General features: G+C 32.4%; 2 protein-coding genes and 2 pseudogenes across 5 annotated transcripts; all 4 read right to left on the bottom strand.

Moving 5' to 3' along the window:
* Positions 1–2,174: 2,174 nt before the first annotated feature.
* On the bottom strand, positions 2,175–3,438 carry LOC145123609 (putative long-chain-alcohol O-fatty-acyltransferase 5 pseudogene; annotated as a pseudogene).
* Positions 3,439–5,539: 2,101 nt separating this feature from the next.
* Positions 5,540–6,785, bottom strand: LOC145123496 (putative long-chain-alcohol O-fatty-acyltransferase 5 pseudogene; annotated as a pseudogene).
* A 1,615-nt stretch (positions 6,786–8,400) lies between these two features.
* Positions 8,401–12,299, bottom strand: LOC145124874 (uncharacterized). Of its 2 annotated transcripts, none has more exons than XM_079060354.1 (10): positions 12,178–12,299; positions 11,566–11,925; positions 10,458–10,702; positions 10,285–10,369; positions 10,015–10,200; positions 9,580–9,747; positions 9,320–9,478; positions 9,078–9,249; positions 8,780–8,957; positions 8,401–8,697 (listed from the first exon to the last, which is right to left on the bottom strand). In XM_079060354.1, exons 2-10 carry the CDS (start codon positions 11,893–11,895, stop codon positions 8,583–8,585), a joined length of 1,638 nt encoding a protein of 545 aa, XP_078916480.1. In that variant the 5' UTR covers positions 11,896–11,925; positions 12,178–12,299; the 3' UTR covers positions 8,401–8,582. The 2 variants fall into 2 exon arrangements, with proteins under 2 accessions (XP_078916480.1, XP_078916479.1); XM_079060353.1 differs by having other exon boundaries at positions 11,566–11,912.
* A 3,595-nt stretch (positions 12,300–15,894) lies between these two features.
* Positions 15,895–23,806, bottom strand: LOC145124467 (Transducin/WD40 repeat-like superfamily protein). 3 transcript variants are annotated; one of them, XM_079059808.1, is made up of 16 exons: positions 23,594–23,806; positions 22,754–22,859; positions 21,692–22,301; positions 19,411–19,580; positions 19,244–19,328; positions 19,032–19,134; positions 18,854–18,938; positions 18,297–18,772; positions 18,148–18,229; positions 17,898–18,074; positions 17,762–17,815; positions 17,575–17,667; positions 17,401–17,466; positions 17,259–17,305; positions 16,499–17,134; positions 15,895–16,417 (listed from the first exon to the last, which is right to left on the bottom strand). In XM_079059808.1, exons 4-16 carry the CDS (start codon positions 19,525–19,527, stop codon positions 16,069–16,071), a joined length of 2,370 nt encoding a protein of 789 aa, XP_078915934.1. In that variant the 5' UTR covers positions 19,528–19,580; positions 21,692–22,301; positions 22,754–22,859; positions 23,594–23,806; the 3' UTR covers positions 15,895–16,068. The 3 variants fall into 3 exon arrangements, with proteins under 3 accessions (XP_078915934.1, XP_078915932.1, XP_078915933.1); XM_079059806.1 differs by lacking the exon at positions 22,754–22,859; XM_079059807.1 differs by lacking the exons at positions 21,692–22,301; positions 22,754–22,859; positions 23,594–23,806 and adding an exon at positions 20,260–21,003 and having other exon boundaries at positions 15,896–16,417.
* Between the last annotated feature and the right edge of the window lie 206 nt (positions 23,807–24,012).

The raw sequence follows: 24,012 nt of genomic DNA, 5'->3' as shown, positions 1-24,012 counted from the left end.
AGTTAGTAATCAATTAAAAATAGAAGTGATTTGTATATAAACGGTTTTTTCGTACATAACAATTTATGTTTTAAAAAGTTTTATAATAGGAGTTGTGAGACCCATATAACACATAGGTTAATTTAAAAAAAATTAAATATAAAAGTAAAAATATTTGAGAACTTTGAATTTATAATAAAATAAGAAAAATACTGAATTATTATTATTGAAAATTTTTATCTTTTAAGTTTAGATAAATAATTTAAATAAATAAACAAAAGAAACTAATGATCTTTAATTTGGGAATTTTGAAATTAAAAGGTAATTTATTAATGAAATTGATATCTATTTATTACTACAGTAATTATTAAATTAAAATATTATATGGAATTTAATAAAACAGAAAAGCTGATAAAATGACATGTGAAAAAAAAATCAAAATAACCAGAAAATGATATTTGACAAATTGAATAAGAGTGTGACATGTGATAAAAAAAACCTTAAGTTATTAGAGTAGGTATTTCAAAAACAAAAATTATTATATATAGAAAAAATAAAAATCAGCTCCCGACCCTAATTAAAAAACACTAACATTTACGTTACTTCTTTCAACGTTAACATACTTTTTAGATAAAATATATTACATATATACAGAAGAGTGCTACTACCAGATATAAAATCGGGCCCCAAAATGCTACGGGACTCAGGCCATCAACCAATTTTTACATCTATTGGGCCGGAGCTACATTTTGTGATGAAAACATCTTCACATGTTTTTTTTAACGTCGACATGAATTTTTGATGAATCATTTTCGAAAGATATTTGCATTTTGTAGGGACCTAGTTTCTCGTAAAGTAATTATGAAACGACAAAAGTTTCCCTTTTTTGTAGCTTCGAGAAAAATAAACAATGGCATTTGTAGCCACAAGTTATTTGTTTTGTAAAATGAAACAATTTTCAAACAAGGGCATTTATCAAAACGAGTATTTTTTTTTTTTGATTTTTTTAATAAATAATCATATTTTTGTTACACAAAAAGTTATTATTATTAAAAAAATTCAAAATCTGATTTTTTTTAATGTTACAACTCTAAAAGGTCTTTTCACAAGTTATCAATTGTTAGAAATTTGGGTATAGAAAGACTTGAAAATTCCGAGAATTGTGATCATCAGTTTCAAATCGAAGTATTTGGGTGGTACTCCCAAATCCTCAATTGGATAAGACTCGGAGAGACAAGAACAAAAAATGTTTGATGATATTTTCGTATGTATCAGAAATGAGACCAAAACCAACTTTAAGATCTTTGTCTGAAAACTGTCATATGATAGTTTTAAACTATCATAAAACTATAAAAACTATCATAAAAACAGATATATGGATAAGGGTCAAACCAATGGTCAATTATCTGAAAAACCAACCAGAGGCTCTGCCCCTTGGACTCCGCTCTCAAGGGCGCTGCCCCGGGACTCGCGTTCGTTCAGGGGCTTCGCTCCTAAATAACATATGTACTTTGAAACTTGATCAAACTTAAACAAGTGTGTACTGCACACCTTCCTTACTTGTTTAATATTTATCAAAATCACTTTTGGTCAACAAAGTAATCTCATTACACTTAAATAACATTGATGACAACAAATCACCAACATCAATTGTTTATTTGTGGCTAAAACACCGGGGCAAAAGAAGTATTTGTAACTGGGTCGAGTGGAAACACTCGCCTTTCTTTTTCATGTAATTGTCTATGTTGTACTTTCTATTTCCCCGTTTTTAGCTTCTTGCTATGCGGGTTACTTTAATATAATGGTTGTTTCCAAAAAAAATAATCAAATTTTTATTTTTATCATTACTTTAAATACATTTCCCTTTATGAAATGAACAAGGAGACGTCATTTTTTTTTACCTCTACGAGGAGACATCTTTTTTATTTTTATTATCACTATAAATACATTTTAAAGTGATTTTTCAAGTCTTCTAGGGAAAAAAACGTATAGGCGTTTTGATGTTTGTGGTTTCTAATAAACAAACAGGTTTCAAGCAAAATATATGACTACCCGCGGACAAAGACGCCAAAAAAAAAAGTTTTTGACAAAAACAAACACTAATTAGTTGCAAATTTAATAGCATACATCATAAAGGTCAAAAATAACAATATTTATAACTCGAGCGAGCATTATGATTTATGACGACGATGGTTCGAATTTCTAAACGTTGAGGGTCCCGATTGTACTTTGTAGAAAATAGTCAAAATACCGAATGCCACAAAAATTTCTGTGGCCACAAAAGCAAAAAATGCTTCATGTACAATTTTATTATAATCTAAACCACAACTCAAAATATGTTTTATAATTATTTGTACATCAAACAACAAAATTTACTATCTTCGCTATTGCCCCATAATCTTCAAATGCTCTTTCAACAAGTTTACATCGTCGAAGTTCAGGAAAGAACAACCAATAAGATGTCACCAACACGAATGCAACCACCAATGGGGCGGTTATGTGGCGGGGTAAACTCCATTTAACATTAACAAATTTCTTGATTGTTGTCTCCATAACCAACGAGACTCCATGTAGACAAAAGAAAAGCATGGTATCCCACGTTGGCCAATCTCGTGTGAAATAAAAGAAAATAAGTTCATGCATAAGACCCGAGACTGCGAATGTTGTCAATATTGCTGGTATTGGGGCCCACATATGACCGATGGCCCGAGCTGACATTATACGGACCGGATTGTAAATGGTTGGATGGAGAATTCGGTTGACCATGACATTCCACCTCCTGCCCCAAAAATCTTGGAGGGAAGTGGACAGATAAGGTTCATCGAACTGAGGGTCAAGTCTGACCCCTAGTAAGAATTCCATTACTATGGAACTGATAGTCATTAGGAGGTCTAAAAAGAAGTAGACTGAGAACGCAAAGAAGATCCAAGCGATCATGGGGTTCATATGATCACCATGATCATGATAAACCTTGAGGAAAGTCGCAAGAAGGAGAGCTTTAATTCCATAGTTAAAAGGAGATCTATGGGTTGGGTTTTTCCCTGGAATGCTCTTTCCAATGGGAAAACAAGCGAGGGAAAGGAATCGGAAGAGGGGAATAGAAGGGGAGGAAAGGGGTCCTGTTTCAAAGGCGAAAAGAATGAGTTTGAAATTAGCAAGCCAAGAGATGCATAAAGAAAGTGCCCCTATGAGATGAACAGAATTAAACAAGAGTGGAATGGAAAGAAAAAATAGAATGACAGGAAAGATTGTTAAGAGTCTTGGAAAACCTTTTGGAATGATTTTCCCCACAGAGTAGCAATAACCAAGAGAAATTGATGCTAAAAGAGACACCTTCACAAGATTCTTGATATCTTCTTGGAATTCCATGGTGGTAGTTCTTGAATTGAAGTTTGAGGTTGGTGAGAAATGGGTAGATATGTCATAACACTTGGTCAAATTTAGTTGTTATATCCTACATATAAGATAATAAATTTTGATATGGAATATATATATATATATATATATATATATATATATATATATATATATATATATATATATATATATATATATATATATATATATATATATATATAAGGCTATGCATATTTCGAGCTGGTTTCGATTATGAAGTCAACAAATCCGTGATAAAGACAAAGGAAATAAAATGATAGAAAAAGATGGAAATAAAAAAGAAACAAAATATCAAAATCTGATGTTGTTTGTCCCCCAAAAGTATTCACCATATTTGTTTTGTACTCTCACAAAAATATCTCATCTGATTAAAAATGATTATTTTTAACCACAAATATTCGTGTGGTTAGTAAATAATGATTATACTTTCCCATATCGTAGAAAATTAAATTTTCAATTGTAAACGAAACTAAGGCCATGAATCTTTTGCGGCTTCATTTATTGCTTTGATAAAATTGTTATTATAATTATTATTATTTTGATTAAATTATAAGAGAAAACTTCGTATATGTTCTAAATAAATAGTAAAAATATCATATTTGATATGTTTTACCGAAAAAGTCTATTGTTCAAGTCCGTATAGCCCTAGAGCCCTATAAAACAAAAAAGAATATTTAAAAAAAATTATATCATTTTCAGTTAGAGCAGTGAAAATGCTTTGTAAATTGGATGACTTCTTTAATTAGATTTATTTTTCAACTACAATGCTTTCATAGAAAAAAAAAGTAGGTTGTTATTGTTCTATTTGTTCAGGAGACATCATATTTACTGTAGCTTTGGCGAGCTTTTGTGGGTGTAAGGGCACGTCACATTGAAAACCACTATCAAAACATGTTGGATCCTAGTACAAAGAAAGAAAACAATGTACAAATCAGATTTTGTGTAATATGCATACCGGAGAAGTGGAAATGCCAGATTGAGAAGGTGATTGTGTAATTTAATTTTGACTTTTTAAATTCTAATAACATTATTTTTATTGGCACTCCTAATTGCTAAATCATATATACATTTTCATATGCACGATTTGACTCAAAACATTTCTAAGTCGTCATGCTTTGGATGATGATGACATGAATCCTTTGAGATGTTCAAACATTGCTTCTTTTCAACAACAGGCAAAGACGAACTTTATCTAAATTTGCTCCTAGACTATGTACCTGAGACGGCTTATCGTGTAGCAGGACATTACAGCTAAGTAAATCAAAGAATGTCTATAATTTATGTCAAACTATACATGTTTTAGGTATATTAAGAATCTTTTTTAGTAAAGAATTATGCAATGTATGTTGCGACTAATGTGATTCCTTGTGGTTTCTCAAATTTGATGTCTTTTGTCTGTGTACTGATGTTATTCATATAAGTGTATTTCATTCAGAAAATCCAAATTTTGTTGCTTTGACATCTTAAAGTTTAAACTCTGTAAAATGTCTATGATTTAGCAAACACATAGAAATCCACGGCAATGTGCGAGCGTTTTTACTAGTTAAATAAAATTATAAAGAAGGTTAATGTATTAATCAAATTAATACAGTTCCAAAAAATAAAATTAATATAAATCAAAATAAAAGTTTTATCTTACGAATCATATACTATGCATATGTCCATGTATTACGCACGATTAAAAATCTTTTAAAAATATTATTATTGAGAAGTTTATATACCAAATTAATTTAATCTGATACATATTAAAACATATATAAATATTTTTATAGTTTTTAATTTTTATAACTACTAAAATTATAGTAATAATAATAATATCAATTTATATAATTTGTGTTTTAATACAAAACTTAAGAGGGAGAGTTTTTAAAATGTTGCAAATTGAATATAAGTATTTGATTGTTGAAAAAAAAAACTTTAATAAAAACTTATGCATTAAAAGTAATTTCTAAAGGTAAAATTCTCTTGGTAAAACTATAACGTGACAAAATAAATAAACTCTACGAAAATAAACAATATAAATGCTCTAAGAAAGATATAGAAGACCAGTACAAATTTATATGAACGTTGACGTTTACCTGCAAATTTAAGAGCTCAAAACTTAACAATATTAATAACTCGAGGGAGCATTATGACGATAGCTCTAAATGTTTCCAAGTTGTACTTTCTAGAAAATACCGAATGCCGCAAAATTTCCGTGGCCACAAAAGCACTAATGCTTCATGTACAAATTTATTAAAAAAAAGCCATAACTCAAAATATCTTTTATAACTATTTGTACATCATACAACAAAAGTTACCATCTTCGCTATAGCCTCGTAATCTTCAAATGCTCTTTCAGCAATTTTACATCGTCGGAGTTCAGGAAAGAACAACCAATAAGATGTCACCAACACGAATGAAACCACCAATGGGGCGGTTATGTGGCGGGGTAAACTCCATTTAACATTAACAAATTTCTTGATTGTTGTCTCCATAACCAGCGAGACTCCATGTAGACAAAAGAAAAGCATGGTATCCCATGTTGGCCTTTCTCGAGTGAAGTAAAAGAAAATAAGTTCATGCATAAGGCCCGAGACTGCGAATGTTATCAAGATTGCGGGTATTGGGGCCCACATATGACCGATGGCCCGAGCTGACAGTGTTCGGACTGGATTGTAAATGGTTGGATAGAGAATTCGGTTGACCATGACATTCCACCTCCTGCCCCAAAAATCTTGGAGGGAAGTGGACAGATAAGGCTCATCGAACTGGGGGTCAAGTTTGACCCCTAGTAAGAATTCTGTTATTATGGAACTGATAGTCAGTAGGAGGTCTAAAAAGAAGTAGACTGAGAACGAAAAGAAGAACCAAGCGATCATGGGGTGTATATGATCCCCATGATCATGATAGACCTTAAGGAAAATCGCAAGAAGGAGAGCTTTAATTCCATAGTTATAAGGGGATTTATGGGTCAGGTTTTTCCTTGGAATGCTCTTTTCGATGGGAAAACAAGCGAGGGAAAGGAATCGGGAGAGGGGAATGGAAGGGGCGGAAAGGGGTCCTGTTTCAAAGGCGAAAAGGATGAGTTTAAAATTAGCAATCCAAGAGATGCATAAAGAAAGTGCCCCTATGAGATGAACGGAATTAAACAAGAGTGGAATGGAAAGAAAAACTAGAATGACAGGAAGGATTGTTAAGAGTCTTGGAAAACCTTTTGGGATGATTTTACCCACAAAGTAGCAATAACCAAGAGAAATTGATGCTAAAAGAGATACCTTCATAAGATTCTTGATATCTTCTTGGAATTCCATGGTGGTAGTTCTTGAATTGAAGTTTGATGTTGTGGTGAGAAATGGGTAGATATAACATATAACACTTGGTCAAATTTAGTTGTTATATTCTATTTGTTAGAAGACATAATAAATTTTGATGTGGAATATATATATATATATATATATATATATATATATATATATATATATATATATATATATATATATATATATATATATATATATTAAGGGTATGCATGTTTCTAGATGGTTTTAATTCTAAACTCAATAAGTACATGATAAATACAAATTCAATGAAGTGATGGAAAAAGATGTAAACGAAAAAGAAACAAAATATCAAAAATCTGATGATGTATGTTTCAGTTTGTCCCCCAAACTTATTTACCACAAACGTATTATATAGTATAAAAAATCTTATGTGATAATCACAATATATGACTATTTTTAACCACAAAATATTTGTGTGCCATATCGTAAAAAATTAATTTTTTTTACAAACGACACTGACCACGAATCTTTTGGGGTATCATTTATTTCCTTTTGATAAAAATTATTATTTTTTTTATTAGCACTTGTAGGTTACTATTATAAATAGATGTTTGCCAACAAATATATGGAACATAATTTTCCTTTTTATTTCCTTTGATAAAATAAAATATTGATTAATTACTACAGATATATGCTAAAGATTAAAAACGAAGAATAATATAATACTCTATAATATAGTAGTGTTTGTATTTTAAACATGTCGCATAAAGATTTTTAGTAGTATTTAAAAGTTACATAATGTTTGTACATTATATGGTTTTATGAAATACTCAGGAAACAAAAACTTCAAAAGGCATCGTGCTATACTTAAAAAGTTCAAGGTTGAGGTAAGAGTTGAAAATTAGATTTAAGTTTTTTGTTTTTCGTAATTATTCTATTTGTGCATGAAATAAAAAGCAAATCAACTTATTTCAAAATAAATGCCGATTTGAAGAAGATGTAAATGAAAAAAAACGTGTCAGGCATTAAAAATGAAAACCCCACGCCCAGTGGCACTGCCACTGGTCACTTCTTTCAACTTTGACCCACTTGAGTTGCCCTTTCTAAATTTGGACCAACGGTCTCCTAACACACCAAATATCTGTATTTGTCAATACAAACGTTTACATATTAAAATAAGAGATTTTTTTCTGAATCATTAAGATGATATCAAATGTAATAAAAATTTATTAATCTTATTAAATATGACAACTATCACAATCTTAAATGAATGTATAGGAAGATAATAGAAAAGAAAAAAAGTAAAAGGATATTAGATTTCTCTTAAAATAAAATGAACATGAACATCTAAACAATAGTTACTAATAATTATTGTAGTTTGTGTTGCATCAAAATAATAATGATAATAATATTTATTTTTCTTTTTGGAGCCAATTTTATGATGCTAAGAGTGGTCCTACAAATATCTAGATAAAGGTATTTGTAGGAAAAAAAAAAAACTAAACAATAGTTACCTAAAAAGGGCATTGTTGAAACTACATTAAAAAAAAATACAAAAGTAAAATGGATTCATCTCCAATCCTACTTCACTATTTTTTATTTTTAAATTCCATTTTAGTGCATTTTTCAAATCCAACTCCTCTGCCTCTGCTCAATGTATATGTTCACAAAATAATTCAAAGTATTGGACAAGAGGATCCTAGCCTAGGTGTTGAAATAAAATAAAAGTATTTGTTGTTACATTCATATGACACGTGCCATGTGGTAAAAAAAATACTTGAATAAAGTAGATATTTAGTATTATACTTTTTAAACACAAATCTTGTAAATTTAGTCATATGAGTTGAACGCAAAAACTTAGGCTACAAAAATCATCACATACACTTCTAGTCTTACCTAACAAAAAAACAAGTTAAGTAATAATAATAATCCAAGTACCAAACATCACTGCATTTGCTGATGTGGCAGCTGTTGCTGTTCGTATATCTGCATGTAAGCCTCCGAAAGAGCCACCATTTGTGGAAGAGTTTCCGCCACATGAAGATCCTGCATCTCATACCTTTAAAAGAAAACATAAATATTAATAAATCAAAATCAAAATAAAAGAAATTCATAAATAAAATAAAAAAAAGTCAATCTACCATAGCTCTTCCGACTTGCGTTGTACAAACACCCTATAAGCACCTTCACCCGGTTTCCCATCATGAACAATGTTTGCAATTAAATCATACTTTGACCGCAGCCTTTGACTTTCTTCCTCTTTCACCGCAGGTAAAGGTATATAATCCTTCAGCTCCAAATTCTTCACAGGGAAATTAACTGACAGTAGTACAATAGATATGATATAAATAACCAAACTGAAATTTGCTATTATGACTATATATATATATATATATATATATATATATATATATATATATATATATATATCTATCTCACCAAGTGTTGGGTTTTTCTCCACAAAGAAATTATTTTTTGTAAAGCGCCGCATGTGTAGGATAAGATACTGTGGAAGTCGCGTCACACGATATTTCATCCTTGCTATACGAGGACGCACAACTTCTGTAACAGATTCCCCATCGAATTTCTTCAGTATGTTAAAAAGTGGAACCTGAAAATTTTAATAACTCAAAAAAGTCAACAAAATGTAACAACCAATTTAAATTAAATACACCACGAACCTGAGGAATAATGTTTTTTTCCATCACGTCTTTGAAAAGTGGAGGTGGGGGTAGATCGAGACCCAGCATCAAAAATGGCATTCTACTTTTCTCAGATACGATATTCATATGATTGCTTTCATCTTTGACATGAATTTCTTTCACAACTTCTAATTCACCCTAGGAAAATATATATATATATATATATATATATATATATATATTGTTATTTGAATTATAAATAAATGGAGTTTGAATTTTTGAGAACAAGTGTTTGTTACCTGAAAACATTGATGAATAATGCTTTTTTTGGTTTTTGGACTTTTAAGGTCTGTGTGAAGGGTATTGAGAAGCCATGACATGAATTCAACCGGATCGGATTGTGCCCCTATACGGAAACGTTTTTTACTCGCTTTCATAACCGCTTGCAAAAATTCATGAGGACTCACCTAAATATAAAAAAAAAAAAAAGTATTAGTAAATGTTATTTAATATATGAAGTCCATGTTCCAAGTAAATTGACAATTTTGGTCCCTGAGTGTAGCTGTTTTTTGCAAATTTGGTCTCAAAAATAGTCATCTTATCAAGACCTGAAATAGAGACCAAAAATTGCAAGAGAAACCTTTTGGGGACCAAAATTGAAAAGATCAGTTATACTCAAGGGCCAAAAATGTATGTTACTCCAGCTAAAAATAAATTTGTGGATGTGATTAAACCTGTCCTTTGAAGTTTCTTGCATGCCATATCTTCCTTGTTAGCTCACCAAAACGATGAACAAGAACAGATCTACTGTTGATGTAATTTTCAGGGATGAGGAAGAAGTTTCTCAAGGGTGTCACTCGCATTAAAGATTGAATTGTCACGTTTACAAAATCAGTCTCTTTAATATTATTAAGCCCAACCTAAATAAATAATCACAAGAACAAAATATTAAAATTAGAAGTTCAGAACTACCCTAGATAACAGTGGTGGTTATTTAGAATTACCATTCCAGGGAGATAATCAGATCCATCAAGCGCCCTTGACCATTGTCTGTTTCTATCAAGTTGCAAAACTTGGTCTCTGCTAAACCTGTGACACCATAATCATTTCAAGATCATAATTCATAAGTATGTTGATTAAATGGAAATGAAATAATAATAAAAAATAAAAAATGAACCTTGGGTTGAGGACATGGCGAATATCATCAAGTGAAGGGTCATTGATTTCATAACCATCAGGCAAACAATAAACTTTTTCTGTTCTGAGATTAATGTAGACATGGTGACCTGCTTCAAGGCTATGAGTATATGCATGTGACTTTTGCCCTCTTCCTTGGAAGTATTTACCACATACCAAACATGCGTACACATTTAAATTTGATAAAGACACTGAACAGAACTTTTCAAAGTCAAAATCCAAAACCTGCAAGATAACAACCAGGTGGATGATGATTAATGACATACTTATACTATCACAATTACAATCACAATCACATCATTTGTGTCTTGTCTATCCAGTTATCATCAAATTGAATAGCTTAATCGTTGATAAGTGTTAAATTGATTAACATCCTTTGTGTCAGATTGTTTTTACTGAAACATGAACGGTTGTATTGAGAAAAAACTATGACAGTTTATCCAAAAATTGAGCAAGCTATAGTGCTTTTTTTGTACCTCAATGAAAAGATTTATATTTCAGTTTTTGTAGGAGACTTAATCGCCTTCTAACACATAATCAATAGGACAGATAGTCTGTTCATTTCAATATATAAGCATTCTGATTTCTGATGCAAATACATGACATGAATAAAGTTTTGATACTATTGATTCATAAATATTTTTAAGGTACGGAATTGAAGACTCGTGCATATTCAGTATTAACTTTATCCATTTTCCAGTTGCCTACACAGCTTATGATACATGTCTACCACTAAAGTAATCTCATGAGTCATGATACTGATGTCTACCCTGCATATATAATTTACTGATAATATATCAAATTCCCTTCATGGTACACCTAATCTTTAACCATATCAAATTATTCATACCATTGGCAACTAAGGACTAACCTTGTATAGTTGTATAGACCTAATGCCACAGAAGCACAATGCTGCACATAAGAAGAAGAAGAAGATAACTCTATTGATAAACCTAAATGCCACAGATAACTTATTCCCAAACATTGGCTAGACACAAAACCCAACACGAACCCCAAATCCTCCATACAACTCTAATGGAGCACAAATTACCATGAGAAGGGAAATGCGGAATAGATTAAGTAAATACCTGGCGATTAACGGTATCAAGGTAGGGACAGTCTCTACGGATTTCAATTGCCCTATTACGCCTCCCTATACCAAATCCATTATTATTCTCCTCTTCCTCGTCGTCTTCCTCCTCTTCCTCGTGGTTATTATGACCGTTTTCCTCAACTTTCTTACCATCACGCTCATCATCTTCATCATCCTCGTCTTCGTATGTTGCAAGCGGAAGCAGAGCGTTATCAAATCCAAGTTGAGGTGGCGATGGAGAAGATACTTCGGTTAATTTCTGCTTCTTCAAGTGTTGTTCTTCACTGTCAGTAGTGTTCTCCAAATCCTGGCGCTTCGTTTTCATCACAAACGAATTTCAATCTGAAATTGCATTCTAATTGAATAACTAATGAGAACAACAAAGAGGGAAAAAAAAGAATGATACAGATCACATTCACGGTATCAATTCCAAACAACCACAGCACCAATTCACAGACTTATAGAATGCAGGAATAACAGATTTATACAGTTGAAGAACAGAATCATATGGCAAATTTAAGAAAGAAGAATCGAGAAGAAAAATCCCTGTTGGGGTCGAAACTCGATACAGCAGAACAAAAAAAGGATGAACGAAAGCAAAAGGAACCTGTTGGTCGAAGGTCCAAGCTCGCCGGTAGTTGTGTGTGTGGGCGCTGGAACACCCTCTTAATACCTTCTTCACGCTGGATTCTAGGGCTTTGTTTCTTTTCGTTTTACCTGAGAGCGAGAGGTGTCTTTAGCTTCAATCTAGAAGCATCGTAATGAACCCTCAAATTATAAATAATGGCACTTTGGCCCTTATGATTTATGATATCAATTTTGCAATTAAATGTTAACTTCTGTAATGTAATTTGAAGAAGATCTTATAAATCATATCCATTATATTTTAGCTTTCGATCATATTTAGTCACTAAACTTTTTTTCGTGATATATTAACCCTTGAATTTGTTGAAACGTGTAAATTAGGGTGAGCATTTGGACCGAACCGGACCGGACCGGCCCTTGGACCGGACCGGTTATGGAGAATATTGTGGACCGTGGACCGGACCGGATGAGTCGTGTCCATGTCCGTGTCCGGGTCTGGTTCCGGGTCCAGGTCCTGGTTTTTCGGTTCTTGGACCCGTTTGGACCGGTACAATTTTAATTGCATAGAGTACAAGTCGTTAAAATAAGTTTTTTGGGTTTGATAGAACTCGTTAAAACGAATACGTTATTGGGTTTGATACGATACAACTTGTAAAAATGATCACATTTTCGTTTCATGCATAACTAATCTACCTTGATGTTATAATATTATAACTTACAAAATTAATTTTCCAAATAAAAGCAACTAACATATAAATCAAGTTCACCAAGATCCATTTTATATGATTTATCTGTCAAAGATACATAAAATTCAGAATTATAATCTAAAATAATAATTAAAAATAATAGTTAAAAATAATAACTAAATCAAGTTCAGAATTATAGTCTAAAATAATAGTTAAAAAGTTGAAATATTTCAGCTTTGATAGCTCAACTTTGAAGGATTGTAACTCACTGAATATAATACCAAAATCAACAAAATTATAGTCTAAATTCATCTACAAACTGTAAACTAAATGTTGGAAAAAAGCGCAGGTCAATCCGAATTAAAACGAATGAGTTATGGTTGTTTAAAAAATTTCAGCTTTGGCCGTGAACCCTTTCCAGTGGGACTTAGGGTCCCAAACTTTAGATCTATCCTCTACTAGTGCAGATAACACGTAAAGTTGCAAACTTTACGTGTATGCAAGGCCTCTCATGGCCATAACACTCAAAAGAATTTAAGGATCTTAAACCGAAAGTGACAGATTGATACCTCAAACGAATGCCCAACACGAGATAGTCGCTTGATCTAGTGCTTTTCCTATTGGTACTTCCTTCTTCAAGCTTGGAATTCTCCCCAAAATCCCAAAGATAGCCCCCAAATGCACTCACTTCACACCTTCGAGAGTTTGCGGCCGTAAACGGTCTTTTATCATGATAAGGGAGGCCACAAGGGTTTATAATGATGTTTATATAGGGGCAAACCCCAAACATTAGGGTTTTCTTTAAACCGCTCAGACTCGCAGAGTCGGACCTTCGACTCGCCGAGTCAATCTCGTCCCGCGTTCCATGATACCACGACCCTACTCGACGAGTTGATCTCCCAACTCGTCGAGCCCATGCATAAACCTTTCCAAATCAAACCAGGTGTTACAGAAGCACGGGAGGATTCCAGCAGCAGCTGCTCTGCCAATGCGAGGTGTTCAAACTGACTTACTGATCTGCAAACTTTGTAATATAGGTGAAGAATCTGCAGACCATCTGCTTATGAGCTGCGCTTTTGCTTCTGAAGTCATTAAAAGGACTCTTAACTGGTGCAGAATTCATCAGGGGCAATTTACAAAGGTGGCAAAGTTGCTAGATTTTGGTGCCCGATGGGGAAATTGCCCCAAAAAACGCAAACGGCTATTAGCCATTCTATATGGGCTTATTTGGCGAATTTGGAAGGCTAAGAATAACAGAATCTACAATAACTTGGCTCAATCCCCTGCGACGTTAGTTGTGATGGGTGTTGAGCACTACAACATTCCTATGGTGCACATGCAACCCTAATGCTTTGGATCTAGGTTTTTCTCAAGTTATACGTGCAAATTATTATCCAAAGCATGAACCCTAATCTAGCATACAATTTTCGAAATTGATAACTTAAACATAGTTAGAAAAGTATCTTTTCCTTTGTTGATTGGTTGATCTTGACCTTCAAGAGTTTAGTGTCTCAATTGTTGCACCTCTAATGGAGTCACAAAGGCCACTAGCAATTGGATGAACACAAGAGAGATGATGGAGGCTTAGGATTTTCGACTAGGGTTTCCTCTAGGGATGCAGTGGCCGAAATCCTCATGCCAGGGGGTCTTTATATAGTTGTGCTGCTAGGGTTTTAGACCGAAACCCTAATTCTCTGCTTAGGCCTTAAGCAATCTATGAAACCCTTCTAGAAGGCCCTTTGGACGAATTCTTCTATGGGCTTCCCATAGAATTCGTCCACCCCTTCCATTAGGAGTCCACAACCAAACTTGCAACTAACAGTAAATTGCAATATCAGTCCCCATACATTTAATCAGTCTCTTTTGATCACCAAATTAATTCCAAATTAATTCCTAATCAACACTATTTAAATACTATGATTTCTCAATTAATATATTATTCTTATAATATATTAATAAATCATTTATCAACCTCTTTCTCATAATTCACTCTGTCAAGTTGATACGGTGAAGACAACTCAAAAGGACCATGCTACTATCGGGTGAAGTATATACAATTATAGTTATGGGCTTAGACACCTAATCCAACAAGTTGATGATGTCATCTCATTGGTTTTCTCTTGGCATAAATTTAGGGGGTCGCATAACTCGTGTAAATGGATTGAGTGATGTTGCTCTCCTTTCTTATGTTGTAATTTGTAAACTCTTTGTCATCCTGCCTCCGGCTAGTTTCTTGCTAGTCGTGCGGTCTTTTTATATATTATTCGCCGTTTCCAAAAAAAACATTATATTTCAACTTTATTTAATTATATAAAATGTTAATGTTTTATTGGAATTCTTGTGATAGCATTTTCTTTATGAATTGGTATAATATAATATATTGAAGAGGTATATATATATATATATATATATATATATATATATATATATATATATATATATATTAAATGTTATAATAGACTACGGATTCGAACATTGTTAGACATGTAAATGGTGACGATAGTAACTCTTCATATTAAAACAAAATACATTGATACTGAAAATATTATTTTATTAAAGAAAGTGAATTGATAAAAAATAGAAACCATCGTTATATTTTTAACGAGATTAACATTTGTTTGTATGAAAATATGTTTGAAAAATGAAGACATATTTGAGTACTAACCCATCATCAATCTTGTTTTATATTAAAGTCAAAATCTCTAACTAATGGTTTCCACTTGAACATTGCAAATTATTTGGTATTTATTCTAATAAAATTATAATTAATTAGTTTGGTCATTAACTAATAATGATGGTTGTCTTCATAAAAGAAATAGTAAGATATAAATTTGAAAAAGAAAATGTCAAACACAATGGATTTTTATCAAAAGAGTTTAAAAACTATGGCTTCATAATTTTTTTTAAAGTAGTAGATGGCAATTTTACCATTTTTATATAACAAACAACAAATTACAAATATAATCAATAAAAGCTACATTAATCATTTTACATAAATTACATTTCAATTCATTTGTTAGATTTTGAAACCATACAAAAAAATAGGTTGCTATTTCTCGCGATTAACTCTTTTTAATATAAAATCCTACCTTAATTGATTTGTTTATTTAAAAATCTACCAATTATAGAAGTATTATCTACATCTACATACAAAACAAAATACTCATTGTTCTAATTGGATAGATTTTCTAAAGTATAATGTCCTAAAATCGTTATTCTTTAGTGATCTATACAGATGTTGTTGATAGAAGAAACTGTGGCTGCAACCTTTGCAGTAATACCCCACAAAATGGACAAAGTGGTTTCAACAATATTTCTCCATTTTGAAAAGTCAAAGACCTTTTCTCAAAGTCAACGGTTGGAGGGTATCTGGTCAACTTAAAAAGACTCTCAGGGGCAAAATTTAATACCCATCTTTTACAAGATACACAAAACCATAATGGAGTAAGAGGGCACACAACCATGGAAACTGCACATCTTGCAAGTTTATGATTCTCAACTTTGCAAAATCCAACTTCTGTATCCTCAAATGGAACTAATGATGAACAGTAGCTACATTCCTCTTCTCCTACATGTCTACAAAATCCCATAAAAGAAATTGTAAAATAGAATTTAAATTTATTTCGCTATATAAATATATGACATTTAGTATAATACCTTTTCTCAATCTTTTTAACTTTAGAAGCAAGGAGCTTGACATAATCTTTAACTACACGTTCATTATTAGCAACCCATGATCTCATCTGTGCCAATCCAACCGGATGTAAATTACCATTATACCCTTTAAGTGTGGCTGAAAAGCTACAACCAATGAGTCTTTCTCGAAGTTCTTTTTCACTCATTTCAAGAATCTTTATCCAAAATTTCGATTCTTGTTCACCATTGTTGTTATCTAACTCTGCTTCTCTTAAAAGCACATGTCTGTTAATAACATTGAGGAGATGCAACTGGCGTGAGGTTAAGTTTGAGAGATGTGTATTGACACGTGGCAAAATGATTTCAGGTGGGCCCCACTCAAATTTAAGATTTGAGATCAGCCATTTGACCAGTATTTGTTCTACATAGTTGGGTTGTGAATCTTTGAAAGCTGATAATGCTGCTATCATGTCCCATAAAACCAAAGGCTTGTGAAGATTTTCGTATTGATTTAAAGACCATAATATGTTTTGACCCCAGTTGACCAAATCCATATTGGGAAAACCAGGGAAATTTCCATCATCAGATTCTTCATCTTTTAAATTTCCAAGGTTTTGTCCACCAATCCAGAAGAACTCAACAGCAGCCTTCTGTGACCTGAATAGGATATAAAATATTTCTTTTCAAGATTATCATAAAAAAGGATCTACTTTGTTGTTTTTATATAAAATACTTCTTATCACAAATGCAAACATGAATGAAGAATATATTATATACTTACCTTGCCTCATACATTGGATTCAACAGATTCACATCAAATCTTCGAACCTGAAATTTTTTGAGAAAATTTTCGTATTGATTTTTACAAATTTATATTCTTTTTGAGATTCACATTTTAAGGAGAATGAATCATAATAGCATACCACAGCAACCACAAGATTAGCAGGGGATACTGCTATGCCAAAACATGCATCAGACACATTAGGAACCTGTCAAAAGATTTAAGGTCTAGTCAATATATTTGACTAATAGTCAACTCAAACCATTTCGTTTTTTTTTTTTTTTTGGACAAAAAAAAGTACTAAAAATAATCATACATCTGTGAAGGTCTTAACACCAAGAGTATTTGGAGGTAAAGAGACTCCATGGAGAGAATCTCCTTTTATGATCCAGCTTTGCAAAGAATTATCCTGTGAAAAATAAGAAAAATAAAAAACAATTTAACAATTACAAATTTACATATCATATTTTATAGTTTATTCATAATCCAATTAAGTAACCTACCTGGCTACAACTGTACAAGCAGTGTCCATCATAAGCCCAAGCCAAACCCGTAACCTGAAAAGAAAATAAAAAATAAAAAATAAAATCATAATGCAATAATTATATTAAAAAAAAAGTAGTTAAAAAGAATGCTTACAATTTGGTCATGGCCAGAATGTGGAGCAATTACATCAAATTTGTCAATCAAAGTGTCATAAATCCATATTTGTAAAGATCCAGAACCCTTCCCAACAGCTAGGAGTATCTTTTGTGGAGAAGCTTCCGGAACAATTAGTGAAAGTACAGATGTGGGGCCCGATCCAACCTTTATAACCTACTTAATTTCAAAAATTAAATATTAAATGGTGCTCATAAAAGTTTATTATTATAGCTCAAAAAATACCAACATCTTTCAACAATGAAAATGCAGCATCACCATCTTCAGTTGTCTTCGCAAGGTCATCAGTATATCCCCGCCAAATTTTCACACTGAAATTTCAAAAAAAAAAAAATAAATCTTGAATTTTTTTTAATATAAAATAAAATGCCAACTCACCTCCCATCAGAACATCCTGTAGATAAAAGAAGCTGAGAGTCAAACTTTGACCAACTGATTGCAGTAATCCAAGAATCATGTGCTTGGATTAATCCAATCAGCAAAGCGCCAGGTAGCTTGCTTCGTTGTGTGATGGAATAGCATTGTGGTTCATTGACTCTCCAAAATGAGATATTTCCACTTTTACCCCCGATGGCAAGTATAGAGCATCCCTTTGATGAGGTGTCACCATGAAACATAGGAGACCAAGAAACCACAAGAGATGAAAGCATTGCACTACGAGAAGCATACTGTTGTGCACTTATGGAAGGGCATTTATGGTATTCTAGTAAATTTTGTCTTCTGTCTTTGCTTCTGATTAATAGTTTGGATAGTGGCATATCATCATTGTATTCTAAAAATGGAATATCAGAATCAGACTCACCATATCTGATTTTTTCAAAATAAGTATGTAACATTTCAGATACATCAAGAACCTACAAACAAAAACATGAAACTATTAAAAGTAATATAAATTTATAAATTATAATAAGTTATTATAGGTAATAAGTGCATACCTCTACCCACTCTGAAGAAAATTCACGAAATGGGGAGTGGTAAACTTTGACTACCCCTTCAGTTGTGCAAACAGCAAGCAAACACCTATCCACAAGTAAAAATTTGTAAAAGTTTTATTAAAATAAATTAATTAATTAAGTCACCTTTTATGTAGTGATTATGGATCAAAATTCATACCCAGAATTTGGAGCTAATCCAAGTGGAGACCAAGATATTGATCTTACACAAGGGCGAATGTCACGAGACAAACAAATAGGCAACATACAACCAGAGAGCAAATCTGTGAAAGTTAAAAAGATTATGATAAGATCATAAGTGTAATAATTATAATTAAAATAATAATAAATAAACATAATGAACAAATTTACAAATTCACAAATCACAAGCACCTTTTCTTTCTATAACACCAAATGAAAAAGGTTTGCTGGTGGGGATTGTGATTAAACCTTTAGGTCCAGATGGCATAGCAGGATTCTAAAAATGATAGAAGATTTATAAAGTAAGATTATAAGGTGTTAAATTATGATGAAAGTGTCATATTAATGAAGAAATTTACCAAGATAGTGACTAAGTGTCCAGAGGCAACTGCAACTAAGTTTTCATTTGACCATGAAATTGCATTTGGATATGTAGGTGAAGCTACAAGTGCCACTGCCTGAAACCTTGAAGCCATTACTGATTGCAGCTAAAACAAGAAACTTGGTCCTTGAATCTTGATATAAACCCCTGAACAAAAGAAAGAGAATCAATGTCAAAATCGATTAAAACAGTTAAGTAAAGCTTGCTAAGTTTTACATCAATAATGGTAAATTTGAGTGATAGTGAATTCCCAAAATGATGCAAACATTTGAACTTTTGACTCTCAAAATAAACAGAAAACTCGCATATGCATCTTTGGCCAATTTTAAACACCATAGCTCATAGGTTTTGTGTTAATTGGGATAAAGCGCTACAATTCTACAAGTATGTGAATGATAAAAAACATTGAAACTTGATGGGTTTTTGTTTCGCGTTGAGTTAGGTGACTGGCTATAAGTGGATTTCATGCTTCAAAGGTGTAATATCAATATGGAAAACAAAAGACAAGTGGGTAGACCTGCTAAAGAGTCTATAAGTGGCTTCAGCTTGACAAATTATACAGGGCTCTGAATGTAATGCGCAAATTGTTTATGAAAGGCTATAAAATTAAAATCGAGCTTTGCCATGAAAATAAAATCGGGTTGATTAGGTGACTTTAGACCTCAGAGAATTCAATGCGTGCAATGACTAATCCAAGTTATTACAACAACAACAACAACAAACTTATGCTAGAATTTTCGTAGAATTAAGAAGAAAGAAGAAGAGGAAGAAACAATAGCAAGAATGAGAGGAAGCAAACTAAGTATCGGGTGATTGATATACTTACTTGCGGGTGTTTAGATTTGAAGAAGAAGAACCAGAAGCAACAGCTAGAACGAGAAGAAGCAGCAACAACGAAACCCAAAATTAGGTTTGCCAGTTCCGGAGGTTAACGATGGTGGTGGTGGTCAATGCTGATCGTGAAATCAGAGGGAGGGGAAGCGATGGATGAAATGCGTAATGCATATGGTATTAAGTTAGCATTCAGGGGAAGAATCGCGACGGTGAACAAATTCGCCGGGGGCAGGAGGCGGTGACGGAGGACAAATGCGACGGCGCCAATGGGGGTCGAGGGAACAGAGTCGATTGTACCGCTTGTTTGATTCGTTGCTCGGAAATGGTTTTAGTTTTTTTTTTTTTTTTTGGAGGGGGTAAATGTAAAATTGTATATTTTGTAAAATAAATGTTGTGACATCGAAAAGTTGTTGTATAAACTAGGGGTGTGCGCGGTGCGGTTTAGAGCCAAAACCGCAAACCGCACCGCATATGCGGTTTGAGTTATTTAGAAACCGCAAACCGCACCGCGAATGTTTAAAACCGCATTATGCGGTGCGGTTTGGTGCGGACGGTTTATGCGGTTTACATGCGGTTTTGCGATTTGATTAATTATTAACTTTAAATTTAATGATAATACTATCATTGTCATCACTAAGTGGTCATTAAGAAATTTGGTGGTCAAATAAATATGGTCATTAACTACTTATGAATATACATTAGTTAAGAAAACATAGTGACCATAAAATAATGGTCACTGAATCTTAGTTGAAAATGAATTTGAGACAAAAAATATGGTAACTGCGTTAAATTTTGGATTACTTGATATTACATTTTAAAAACTTAAGATAATGTCACTAATTTAGGGCATGTCAAAATATTTTATGGATTACTTGATATATATATATATATATATATATATATATATATATATATATATATATATATATATATATATATATAATCATTAATTGATTTATCAATGCGGTGCGGTTTAAACCGCAATTTTATAATCGTAAACCGCAAACCGCACCGCATAATGCGGTTTAACAAAAATACAAACTGCAAACCGCACCGCGAGTGTTTTAAACCGCGTTATGTGGTGCGGTTTATGCGGTTTGTGCGGTTTATTGCACACTCCTAGTATAAACTATAAAGATCAATTTTTTAAGAGGTGTTTGGCAAAGCTTATTTAAAAAGGCTTATAATTTTTTACTTGTAATTTTTGTGAAATCTATAGAAAAGTCTTAAAATTTTACCATAATTTACGAAAAAATCATAAATTAAAATTTGTTTACGAAAAAGCATTAATTACCGGTAAAAATTGCGATTTGACCTTTTTTTTCCGGTTTACCGGTTTTATTACGTATATGTTTCATTAAAGTCCCATTATTTTACTCTAATTTGCGAATAAGTCCCAAAATAAAATTTACTGATGATTTGACCTTTTTCTTCATGTAACATACATTTTATCGGTTTCATTGCTGACTTAGACACCTAGTCATTAAATTAGCTGATAAGATGAATACGATGGGTTATATAATATCACATTTACTGTAAAATTTGATATCCTTCTCATCTGCTCATTTATAACTATGTATCTACGTCAGCAATAAAATCAATAAAATGTGTGTTTCCAAGAAAAAAAAAAGACAGAAAATGAGTTGATGTCTAATGAGATGGATATATTGGGTTATATAAGATTAGATAGACAATTTGATATTTCTTATAAATGTAAAAAATAACGCAGTTGTTGTTAGTTTATGTAATTATTGTAGTCTTCGTTGGATGCATTTTATGTTCCAAAAAGATATACAATACATCAGGATATCAAGTTTTATGCTAAACATAGCATTATATAACTCAACATATCCATCTCATCATCTCATTTAATGACTAGGTGTCCGGGTCAGCAATGAAACCAATAAAATATATATTTGTTTTTCTTCTAGGCGAATTCAATATTGGGATTTTTTCCCGGAATGCGATTGGTTTCTAAGATCACTTCCAGCTCTGGGCCTCCCATTTGTGAAGCAGATCATGAGTGTATTCCGCCTACATAGAGCAAAGGGTAAAATCATCAGTAAATTTTATTTTGGAACTTATTCGCAAATTAGGGTAAAATAATGGGACTTTAGTGAAACAGGTAAGTAATAAAACCGGTAAACCGGAAAAAATGGGTCAAATCGCCAATTTTACCGGTAATTCATGCTTTTTCGTAAACAAAATTTAGTTTGGGACTTTTTCGTAAATTAGGGTAAAATTTTAGGACTTTTCTGGAGATTTCTCATAATTTTTTACTTATAATTTATTAACTTATAACGGTGTTAAAACGGAATTTTTTAAAAAGTGTTTGGCTACGCTTATCCGGTGTTAAAACGCTATAAGTTGATACGCCAGGCGTGTTCGACACGCAACGTTTGGAAGCTTCTGGTTTCTAGCTTTTAAGAAAACGCTAGTAAAAAAGAAAAAGTCTTGTTTGGCGACAGTAGTGTTTAGCTTTTGACCTAAACCAAACGCTTCAAAATCAAAAGCTATATGGAGTAGCTTTCAACTAAACGCTCCAAAATCAAACGCTACCCGCTATCAGTTAGTTTTGTCGAACGAGCATGTCTGGCAAAAAAAAAAAAAAAAAAAAAAAAAAAAAAAAAAAAAAAACTTATAAGTGTACTAAAAAGGGCTTCCTTGATAATTGAAGCACAAACACACTTACAAATCAAAAAAATCGACAGCATCACAAAATTCAGCTCATTTTTTTGAGTTCCAATTCAAATTAGTATCAATTGCAGCACAAAAATAAAACACAGGATCACAGAAAAATAAAATCAACAACAGCAAAAAAAAAAAAAAAAAAAAAAAAAAGTCAGATTTTTTGAGTTCCAGTTCTTTGATAACTGAAGCACAAACACATACACAAATCAAAATAATCGACAGCAACACAGGATTCATATCATATTTTTGTGTTCCAATTCAAATTATTAGCAATGACGGTACAAAAAAATAAAACACAGGCTCAAAAAAAAATTATGTCCTTTAGTATACATCAGATTCTAACAGAAGGTTTCCAATAATTTTTTTTTTTTTGTAAAATGCTTCAGTTAACTCCATTGATATACATCTTTTGTCCTTTAACTCAAAAGTCAAAAGATTGATAACATTGTATGTGTTGGGGAACAAAAGGAAGTTGCATAAAAGGAAGTGAAATCACATAAAAAATCGACATCAGCAAAAACAAGCCACAATTTTTTGAATTCCAAATCTATCATACAAGGGGAAAGGAAGGAATATCGACAGCAGGAAAAAAAAATCGACAGCAAGGGGAAAAAAACGAATGCATAAACACGAACCTCTGTGCGGTCGAAGGTTGTCGGTGCTGCTGTGGGTTGTGACGATCTACGACCGGTAGGGATGAGATGGTTAACGACGGTGCTTTCACAGGGTACGGTTTGAGGAGGCAAATCGAGAGTAGCATATGTTGGAGGCGTACGATTATTTGAGTCTGATGTAAGGTTTAGGGAAAGGGTATATTTGTCGATTCTTTTGAATGGTGAAATAATAAGTAGCTTTGACAAGCAAGGGGTAAGTTACTTATCAAAATGTGATTTATTAAAGGTTTCCACCAACTATAAACTGTTTTTAAAAAATATTTTATCCAAATACTATTTTGGGTAAATTACACTATTCGTCACTCGTGTATATGTCAGAAAGCATGTTTAGTCTTTATTTTCAAAAATTAACTCAGCCCGTCCCTCGTGTGTTTAAAACT

This window comes from Lactuca virosa, chromosome 7 (genome assembly GCF_052849685.1).
Source record: "Lactuca virosa cultivar CGN04683 chromosome 7, Lactuca_virosa_CGN04683_v6, whole genome shotgun sequence".
NCBI classification, from domain to species: Eukaryota; Viridiplantae; Streptophyta; class Magnoliopsida; order Asterales; family Asteraceae; genus Lactuca; species Lactuca virosa.
The sequence above is the reverse complement of the archived record's forward strand: the minus strand, read 5'-3'. Positions and strand labels throughout refer to the sequence as shown.